The 11282-nt window shown below is 36.1% G+C and overlaps 1 protein-coding gene and 1 pseudogene across 2 annotated transcripts; one reads left to right on the plus strand and one right to left on the minus strand.

Annotated features, from left to right (window-relative positions):
• Positions 1 to 1508: 1508 nt before the first annotated feature.
• On the minus strand, positions 1509 to 4572 carry LOC110764783 (protein CDI). 2 transcript variants are annotated; one of them, XM_088248130.1, is made up of 3 exons: positions 4319 to 4572; positions 4110 to 4246; positions 1509 to 2670 (listed from the first exon to the last, which is right to left on the minus strand). In XM_088248130.1, exon 3 carries the CDS (start codon positions 2641 to 2643, stop codon positions 1870 to 1872), a length of 774 nt encoding a protein of 257 aa, XP_088104256.1. In that variant the 5' UTR covers positions 2644 to 2670; positions 4110 to 4246; positions 4319 to 4572; the 3' UTR covers positions 1509 to 1869. The 2 variants fall into 2 exon arrangements, with proteins under 2 accessions (XP_088104256.1, XP_021823497.1); XM_021967805.2 differs by having other exon boundaries at positions 4110 to 4200; positions 4319 to 4571.
• Positions 4573 to 8594: 4022 nt separating this feature from the next.
• Positions 8595 to 10752, plus strand: LOC110746995 (uncharacterized; annotated as a pseudogene).
• Positions 10753 to 11282: the final 530 nt, after the last annotated feature.

Genomic DNA, 11282 nt, shown 5'->3' on the forward strand with positions numbered 1-11282 from the left:
GTCATGGTTGTGTTCTTGGCTTAGGCGGTGGCGTCAAAGCGTATACTACGCCTCAACTAGCCAAAACTGTAATAAGCGTAGGTGCGTGGAATTGGAAGAAAATCATGGGCATTTGAAAGAGGAATTGAATGATGTCAAAGGTCAATTGAGCACTTTGCAACAACAAGTTCAAATGTTGATTAACAATAACCTACAAAATTCTGCTAACTGTGCAAGGCAATCACCTAATGCGGTATAGCTTTTGTTATGTATATTACTTCTTAATTGTATTTGTTACTCCCATTTTCAAATTCTATCAAGTCTTATCGTAATTCTTTATTTTTTGTTGTTATTATACCAGGACAATGTTGCAAGCTATTCTGATGCTTATCTTAGTGACAATGTCGTGGAGGAGCCCAACTAGTTCTTTTATCATCTCCCAAAGACATTTTATTTAGTAATGTCAGACTTAGAAATTATATTCAAATTTTAGAAGTTGGAGACATATACGAGTTGATATGAAATGAATATTGTTTAATTTTTTTTATATTAATGAATGAAAAAAACATATTTATGAAAACAGTTTCTTATTTGAAATATTATTTATATATTTTACTATAAAAATGTAACATTTTATGGGAATAATTATTCTATTTACGACAGGTCTGATTACATTTTCGACATCCTTGTTCATCGTAAAAAAACCTTTCACGACAATCTATGTTGATCGGAAATATAACTTACGAGTTATTTCCGAGAATAGTGATTTCATTTACGACACCACATTCCCATTGTAATTGTCTATTTTCGATGACACGTTTCATTATTTCCAACCGGTCTACCCCGTCGTAAATAACATTTCTGACGACCTGTGTTCCTCATAAATAGATCCTATGCATTATTTCCAACAAAGAATAATTATTTTTCGATGCAATTTTGTTATCGAAAATATCTATTTCAGATGAACAAACATTGTCGGAAATAAATTTAGTCCTCGGAAATAGTATTTCAGACAAGATTTGTTGTCAGAAAAGTTTGGTCGGAAACAACAAAAGCTCGTCGTATAAGAAACAGTTCCGACTAACCTTGAATCATTTCCGACAATGTTGGTATATCGGAAATACTAAATTATCATTGTTTGCCAAATTAATTTCCGACGACGTCATAATATTTACGACACACATTGTTGGTCGAAAATAAAAACTTTTCTGACGGCTCGTCGAAAATGTACCTTTTCCGATGATCCCTTTTCCAACGCCGTCCGACGGCCATCTGCTCTCGGAACAACGTTTTTCCGACAAAAAAACGGGTATTTCCGACATCGTTTTGCCTTCGCAAAAAAGGTTTTTTTTTGTAGTAGAGCTCTAAATAAAAGAAAATCCAAATAAAACATGTTTATATATAGAAATCACAAGCCTTCAAACCAAGGCCGGACCAAAGTTAGTGTTGGCCCTCCAATAAAAATGATAAAGCCATTTACAATTGAGTTTTAAATTTTGGTATTAGTCTGAAAATTCTAGCTCTGCCACTACTTCAAACCATATTCATAAAGGATGAAAATGTACAAGAAAGAAATACAGAATACTTTAATTAATATAATACAAATAGTACTGCATAACAAGCTAAATGTTACACAATGAATCGTTGCATATGCTATGAATAAGAAAGGCATGAGATATGCCTACAATGCAATACCTAGCTACTATTAATAACCACTATACATTACACTTCCCTAAATATGGAATAAAAGGGGATAGGGTTTTGGGGACAGCACATGCAGGCTCCTTTACACATTTAGTCAACATAAAATAAAGAGCGAAAAAATGAACTCCAACAATGAATCTCAAACTTCAAATGCAGCAGCAGCAGTACACTACCTGCTAATTCTTCCTAATTTTCGACTTTCTTCTTCGTTTCCTGCAGGTACGTCTCCATTTCATTCAACCACAGGTCTGCAAACTCGCAATTCTTCCAAGCCTCAAACCACGGTCCTCCTCGAGTATAGTGTATTGCCTTAGGGAAAGTACGGGGATTACCTTCAACAACTTGGTTATGTCCCTCAAGAAAATTCCAAACAAATGGGATGGACCCAATTTCTTCATCCTCAAGCCACTGAAACCTATGAAGAAAAGCGCCGGTTTGTGTGTTCACAACCTCCGGCGTCAAGACCCGGTTTTTGGGATGTTCACAATTGTACAACACCATGGAAGACCAATTCTTCCTAGGGTACACAGTTTGCAATGCTCCATCCATTTTTGTTGTCTCCTTTGGGGTGTAATCATGTTGAACACACATGACGGCATATTTCTCATCAACCAAATCTCTTAGCTCCTTAATGTCAGCTAGGTAAAGAAAATCACAATCCACAAACACTGCCCAACCTTCATAGTTGGCCAAATATGGAGTCAAGAACCGAGTAAAAGAAAACTCTGTGCTCTCCAGTTGGCCTCTTTCACGCCAATATAGGCCTTCCTTTCTCAGATCAGATTGTTTAAGTGGTATGATCTCAACTGGGATTGAAGATCTCTTCAATATTGAGTGCCGACAAACCTCATATGCAATGTCTTCACGTTGATCATAACCCACAAACATTTTAAAGGGCTTGTCCTTGTTCATGCCTCCATTACAAACCAATGGATTAACCTTGCAGTCGCCCAAAGTCATCTTAGTTGACACTGATTGTACAACACTCTGTTGAAATTTTCAATTGAATAATGAGGTTAATTTTTTTATTTTTATTTTATAAGAGTGATGGAGTTTTCTCACACACACAATGTCATAAGGTACCCCATCAGTATGAGGTTATAACTTATAACAAACATGAAAATGACATTTAAGCAATTCAAATCGGACTACGATTTTTAGGATAAGTGATAAACAAAAAATGGGACTACAGTTTTTTTAGGATGGATCAAAATCCTCAACTTAGTTTTTCTTTACTAGGATTTGCTTGGCTTTTATTATTCTTTTTTCTTGATAAAGAGCGATATTATTGCTTGGTTTTTTATTCTAAGCATGTCACATAATTTAAAATACAGATATTTAGTCATATATCCATTCTTAGCACTAAAACTATAAATAAACCATACACCATTTAATTTCTATAAACAAACCCAAAAAAACCCAAAAAATGATAGATGACCCTATTGAATTTAATTTTGATTATTAAATTACTTTGATGCCCTATTGAGTATTTTGAGCTTTTTTATGAGGTTTTGGGGTTGTGTTTGTTTTAAGAAATCAATGACAGTTTTGTAATTTAAAAGAAGTTAAAAGCCTTTTTGTTATGTTGAAAATGAGTTTTGGGTGTGTTTCTAAAGTTCATTTTATATAGGGTTTTTGTTAATAATTTGGGCTCCTATATTAGGTATAATAGTGAATCTCCCTTTAAAATATATCTGAATAGACTAAACAATTTGAATAAAAATGAAAAACCCCTAATAGCTGAAAAAGAAGTAAAACGGGCATTTAATGATACTCAAATAACAAAGATGTTTTATTATCAATGGGAGTGAGGAATTTAAATTTGGAATTTCTTCCAATTGATAATTTATTATTCTATTTATTAATAATTCAGTAAATACTTGAATATATTTCGGTATATTCTTCGGTAATGTTGGTAATATTCGATTCATTAATAATCGGTATATATTTTTTTCTTTTCAATTTTTACCAAAAATAACCTCTCTTTTTTTCGGTTTCAGATTCTTTGATTTTCGATTATAAAATCCGGTACCCGACCACAAAAAAAATCTATTGGTAATCGGTCGGTTCTGTTTTTACTGTGGCACTGGCAGCCCTACAAGAAAATGAAGAAAACTTAGGGATGTTGCAATTGGTCAATTTATGCTTTCTTTTCCATTCTTTAAAAGAAAGATGAATAGTTGTCATGGGATAAATGAAAACTAAAAGGATACTTAGTTTTTTAGAGTCCCAATTAGCTAGGGTACAAGATTTGAGCAGTTAATTTCCTACATCAGTTCATGTAAAACCAAACAGAGCCACACAAAAAAACATATACCAAGGACTGAAGATATTCAAACCAGGAAAATGCATGCGCAGAAATCAAATCCTAGCCATTAAACACACAGTTTGAGAGAGACAGAGAGACAGAGAGACAGAAAGAGTACCAATAGACTGGAAATATGCAGATCTTGCAGCAGCAGAAGAAGAAAAGTTGAGGTTTTCTTGTTGAGTGCAGAAGGTAACTTTAGTTAGATTCTGAAAGACAAGCAAACAAACCAACCATTTTCCAATTCAGCATTTTCTGCAGAATGAATTCGAAACCTCAAAGAAGCCCCACAAAACGCTACCAAATTTAGGAAAAAAGAAAACATACCTCATTGCCTCTCTCAAGGGTTGCTTTGGCTTGAGAGATTGTGGCTCCTTGTGGGATTGGTTTTAAAGACACAGAAGTTGAAATAATTATTAGTTGTAGAAAGAAAAGATAAGATATGGGGCCAATTATACGGGTGGTGCAAAACTGCACATGAGAAGAACGTTTTCAGGCTGTCTCCATTGCCTTCACTTTCTCTCTTTGGAAATTGCATGGCCACTTGACCAGCATTAATAAATGCGTACATACGTAGGGTTTTGTTCTTGACAAAGATGAACTAGAGATAGCGAGTAGAGATTCTGTTTGAAATACTGGCGCGTCAATCTTTGGATGCTGTAGGGCAAGCGGGCTACAGACTACCAGTACAGCCACATAATTCCCACCGACACAATTTGGGCCTTATTTTTTTTAAAAAAATGTATATGTTTTTTATTAAAATAAATAAATAAATAACAAGAGGGGAAAAACTTCCACGAACACTCTGAAACACGCTAATCTAGTTGAATGGCTGGAAGAATTCTAGGTGGTACACAATCAACCCAAATATCGTCTTCTTACATTTCGTGACCAAGAGATGTTAAGAGACCTGCAGCAAACTTCCCCTTGCGAGGGCCAAACAAGTTGTCTGATTTTGTGATTGGGCTTTGAGTAGGGGTGATTTTTAAGAGAAAATGTCCAACTTATTTCTTAACTCGGTATGGAGTGCATTCAATTGAGATTTCAATTGATTTTAATTAGTTTTATACACTACACATGAACTTTGACTTGAATTGTATATGGATTTTGAGGGAGTTTGTTTGACTTATATCATAGTTTTTAGTGGATTTTAATTGATTTTCGTAGACAACCCATAGACTTTGGCTTTAATTCTATATGGATTTTAATGGAATTTATTAAAATTTTATCATAGTTTTTAAGGAATTTGAATAGAATTATGTGGATTTTCATGGATTTTTCGGTGGTCCACTTTCATATAGCTTTCATTATTATTATTATTATTATTATTATATTATTTTTTAGGACCTTTTTTTTATTGAGAGGGGCGGTAGTATATTAAACTCATACACACTACACTGATGCTAGGACTTGAACCCTGGACCTTTTCTAGGGGAGCCATTGAAGGAAACATTAAAATCCTAGTTATATTTTGCCACAAAGATAAGATTACAAGTAACTTTAGGCAACATAAGCTTTAAAATTTAATCTTTGAGCTCTAACATGACTAACCCCAACTATCTTTGAGCTTTAACATAACTAACCCTATAAACTTTACCCTTGAAGTACTACTCAAGGTTGACATCCTTTGAGTTGATCACCTTATGGAAGGCCTTCTAGGTTCACTAAATCACCAATAGAGGTGATCTCTAACTTTTCTACATCGAGGAAGATGGAGAATATGATGCAACCTAGGAAGGAAATTATGCTAGTGGTCATTTCCAAAGGTGGCCAGTTTTGGCTAGGTGGGAGGAGCTTGATGGTGTTCTAACTCCTCTCTTGAAACTATCTCAAAAACCCTAACTTTTCTAAAGAGGTAAAGTTCATAAATATAGACCCACAAGAAGAAGACCTAAGTCTCCCTCTAGGTAAAACTGGCCATGGGGTAAATATTGGGCTTGTTGGGCTCAAGTGGTCATCCTACTATGCCCACATAACTTTATTAGCCCATTGGGTCCAAGCCCAAAAGTCCTTGAATCGAATTTCATAGTTTAGGCCCACACTACCATTTTCCCGCATTCTCTTAATTAATTCAATCTATATTAAATTAATAAGTCTATGCACATCATATTTATTTCATTTCATCCAACCTTTTCGGTGTGTGATCTATTAGGTTCTAATCGGCAACGTAGTGGGCGATCCAAAACTCTTTATTGATTGATTGTGAATTAGAACTCCTTTTTAATTCTCCCTTGATGAGAACTAGATTATATTTTATTCTCAAGGCTTCCACAAACCGTGAGTGACGTCTAGCAACATGTCACGATTGCCCAAGCCAATATAGAATCGGGTTGTGACCTATTCAATTGAAATTATTGTGCAATACGATCCTTCTCTTAATCAATGCTCTTGATCATTCTATTGGGGCATGAAATTCATGTCAAGCTCTTAGTGTGATCTATAGTCTCATGTGATGTAACATCCTGACCCAAATTTAAATTATTTGTTAATTTAATTAATTTATTAAATTGTGAAATTATAATTTTGCCCCCCGGGATAGGGGTATTTTGGTCACTTTTAATCCGAAAGGATTTTGGGGAAATAATTGGTACTATTACATAGATCGTGTCAAGATGAGTCTGTAGACACGTAATTGGCTCAAATCGGAGTTGTAACGAAGAAGTTACAATTAAAAGAAGCTTAGTGGCATAACTGTAACTATTTTGAAAATGGTTTTTTAAAAACCAGATTTTCTCTCTCTCTCTCTTCCTCCTGTTGGTTCGCACAGCAACCCCCCCCCTTCTTTGGCTGTTACTATTCATCTGGTGGCTTTTTGGGCCACCACCGTCGCATCCGGCCACCATTTTGGGTGGCACCGATCCCAAAAGAACCACCACCTCCTCCTCTTTCCATCCCGCCCTATCCCCAACGCCGGTATCCACCACAGCCGCCGGCATATCACAAAATCTAGCCGGTTTTACCTATAGCTTCCCGGAGTTCGTTCGGGCGATTCCGGCTATCAATTTCTTCAATCTAGGTATGTTTTTTCATCATCTCAATGTGTTCTAGCTTATGGTTGGGTTGTTTAGGATTAATTTCTGCGTTTTGAAACTCAAATTATCGCTTCAAGTTTTGGCCGATTTCGGCTCTTAATTCCGGCTATTTTCGGTCACTTTTTGGCCATGGTCCAAGAACAAAAGTTGTTCCACTCATTGTTCTGATAATGTAGGTATAGGTCTTGATCGGCGTTTGGAGATTTTCCGATTGTGGAAATTGCTTTGGGCACCCACACGCTGCTGGCGAGTGTGGTGGCGCATGGGCCACTCTGTGGCAGGTCTTTGGGTCCTAAAATGATCCCCATGTCGTCCCGAGCACGACAGAATGCTTGAATTTGAAATTAGTTATCGTATGACTGTCGATCGGATTATGCATATTAGGCGTTATTTGGGTTCAATATGTTCGGACCGTTAGATCAACTCAATTTTCAAATTTGTTGATTTAGGCATCTCTAGGATCGTGTAGGAATTCACGGATCGTGAATCGGAGTCCCGGATACTCTGATTCAATGACTTACAGTTTGCGTTAAACGGTAACCGTCCGATCATGCGATCGCGAGCGATCCGACCGTTCGATTTGGACCAAATTTGCAAGACATGTATAATAAACCCTGTTGAACCCGTAGGAACTTTCGGATCGGAAATCGGAGGTCGTGGGCCCCATGGGCCCAGTTGACCAAGTTTGGGCAGTTTGACCCTCGGTTGATCGTGAGTCTTCCGAGGTAGTTTCACCCTTCGAGAAGTACTAGAATGACCTTATTAACGAGTCTTGACCGTTATTTGAGTTATGTTAATTATGTGGGATTATGAGATTGTTTTATAGTATCGTATGTAATTATTGGATATTAGTTTGATAATTGAAGAAGTGGAATGAATGAGTACGGTATACTTGGTAAATTTGTATATTGGGCAATTTTAAGTGACAACATATCTTATGCAAATTTAGTATCTTACACTTTTCAAGCTTATGTTCATATTTCTACTATTTTTGTTTACATTTCACATGCTCTTTTCTTGGTTTTTTATTTTTATTTTTTAAGTATAGAACTAGACGGAAGGACACGTACACCCAAATGCAATTGGATGAGGTGCGAGAAGATGCGAGAAAAGTTGGCAACTCATGTCCTAGAGTGGCTTTTTGATTGAACTAAACATTCCTCCTTCATTTTACATGTCTTTCTAGCTAATATTTTGCTTATATGTAGACTAAGTATGGATAATTTGTGGTGTGGGGCTTGAAAAATTGTGATTTGGATGTGACAAGTATGGGCATATTTAAATTGATATATATATCTTGTGTGCAATGACAACACAACATGATTTGGAAATGATGCCTTTTTTATATTCTAAGACAGTAACCAAGTAAAGTGTGATGTGGAACATGTAAAGATTAAAACAACTGAAGTTAAAAGATTCAAACAACAACTTCAGTTTTCCAGAAACAATTGAAGTTAAAAGATTAAAACAACCACATTAACCATTGATGCCTAAAACTAATAGTAGCATCAACATTTATATAGCAACCAGCACTATTGGAGGGTTTTCACGTTTGCAAAATAGAAAAAATGATGGCGTATAACATAATTCGCAACAACACTGTTAGTTTCTGCGATGTCGTAATTCATAACAAGCATCAGTATAGGAGATATTACTGATGCTGTAATACCTCTTGAGCCTCCTCCCTTTTGAAACCACTATTGTTGTTTCAGGTTTAGGCATCAGGAGTCAATGTTCTTTTGACACACGAAAATCATTTACACATTGGAGTTTAGGAAATATCCGAGGTTATAACCATATAAAGGCCACAGATAATATCTGTTGCCTATTACATAGTAATAGGCAACAGTCACGAATACCACGGTAGGCTGGGTGAATAGGATAAGGTTGAGACCAAAGAGAGACTTAAGAGAGGCTGAGGTTGAGTGAGAGTTGCGGCGAGGTTGAGACTTGAGAGAGGCTGACTGTGGTAGAGGCATCGGCGAGGTTGACTAAGATAGAGGTATCGATGTTGAGTTTTTGCGGCTGGGGTTTTCGTCTGAGACAGAGAGAGAGAACTGAGATCGAGTTGAGAGAGAGAGAGAGAGAGAGAGAGAGAGAGAGAGAGAGAGAGAGAGAGAGAGAGAGAGAGAGAGAGAGAGAGTAAATAAGATGAGAGAAATCCTAGCCATTAGATTCATCTAAAGGCTATTAGTTACTATCAATTAATTATAAATATGTATTTTAATTATTAATTATATGACTATTGCGGTTTGCGGTATATTGGGTATTTGGGTATCTGAAACTGCAACCGCAACGTAAAATGCGATCGATTATCAAACTGCAAGTTGTGGTCGGTTTACCGACACCACTTCAAGTTCACTAAAGGATGCCATTGACACATTCTTTTCTTTCAACGGGTTGAGCTTTTTCAAGCTACAAGGACAAGGTTATGATGGAGCTAGCAATATGCAAGGTGAGGTGAATGACCTTAAAACAAAGATTTTGAGAGAACAACCTTGCGCATATTATGTTCATTGCTTTGCTTATCAAATTCAACTAGCACTTGTTGTCGTGGCAAAGAAGAATATTGATATTGCCTCTTTCTTCACAACCACTAATAATGTTGGAGCATCTTGTAAGCGGCGTGATGCACTTAGAGCGCAACTCTAAGAAGAGCTTGTGATAGCTTTTGAAAATGATTGTCTTATAACGGGGTGAGGTTTGAATTAAGAAACAAGTCTCAAATGTGCCGGTGACAAGCGATGGAACTCACATTACGGTACCATTATTAGCATCATTTCTATGTTTTCATCTGTGATTCTTGTACTTCAAATGATTATTGATGATAATCTCAATGATAGTGCCGGTAAAGCAAAGAAGATTCAAAAAGAAATGCTTACTTTTGAGTTTGTGTTTCACCAATTCTTAATGAAAGCTATATTCGGACTCACAAATGATGTGTCACAAGCATTGTAAAAGAAAGAGCAAGAAATTTTGAATGCAATGACTTTAGTGAAATCATGCAAGGAAAATGTACATTGGATGAGGAATAATGGGTTTGATGTATTGGTTGATGAAGTATCTTTATTTTGTGACAAACATCATATTGATGTTCCTAATATGAATGAGGCATTCGTACTTCTAGGGAGATCAAGACGTAATGCTCCAATAAAGACAAATCGTCAACATTATCGTGTGGAGCTCTTTATTTATGTCATTGATGAGCAACTTACGGAGTTAGATGATCGTTTTAATGAGGTAAATATTGAGTTGCTTATTTGTTTGGCATGTTTGAGTCCGAGTGATTCATTTGTAGCTTTTGATAAACAAAAGCTACTTCGTCTTGCTCAATTTTATCCTCAAGACTTTTCGGATGGGGATCTTTTGGCACTTGAAGATCAACTTGAGCTTTATATTCATTATGTGTGTTCGAGTAGTGATTTCTCTGAATTGCAAGAGATTGGTGGTCTTGCAAAAACATTGGTGAAGACAAGGATGCATCGAGCATTCAATTATGTGTATTTGCTTATTACGTTGGCTTTAGTTTTATTGCTTGCAACTGCTTCAGTCGAGAGGGCATTTTCAGTCATGAATATTATCAAGGGTCCACTTCAGAACAAAATGGGATATCAATGGTTGAGTGATAGTTTACTTATTTACGTTGAGAAGGATGTTTTTGATTATATTGAAAATGAAGCTATAATGCTACGTTTTCAAAATATGAAACCTTGTTGTGGCCATTTGTGATTTGTAATGTTGTTTTTTACATGAATTATGAATGAACGTACTATATTTTCATTTTCAATGTTATTTTAATCGTAAATTTTTTTTGTTGAACTTTTACACTATGACCCTATGAGATAAGATTCCTGGGCCTGTCACTTAGGCCTGGGCACGGTTCGGATCGGGTCTAACTTTGTGCGACCTGTGGGCCAAATCGAGTAAGGCACCGGTTCTCGGGTCGGGTCGGGTCGGGTCTAAACTCAAAGCCGAAAATGAGCTGACCCTATAGGCTTTGGTTTGGATCTTGTTTTTTGGTCAGTTCTGGGCTTTAGCCCAATACTAGTTTTTTTAAAAGCCCAAATCACCTTTTGAATTTTTTTTTTGGCAAATTGCCAAAACCTAAGCAATATTAACATGCCCAAATTAATTTTTTCTACTCTTTCAAATGCTGAAATCATGCAAATTCAAGTATAATCCATAAAAAAAAAATCTTTCATTCAAATCTAAGTTTCTAAACTACTAAATCAATCACAAATTCACACAATCATAAAAAA

Source organism: Prunus avium, chromosome 2 (genome assembly GCF_965620075.1).
Source record: "Prunus avium chromosome 2, drPruAviu1.hap1.1, whole genome shotgun sequence".
Lineage (NCBI taxonomy): Eukaryota > Viridiplantae > Streptophyta > Magnoliopsida > Rosales > Rosaceae > Prunus > Prunus avium.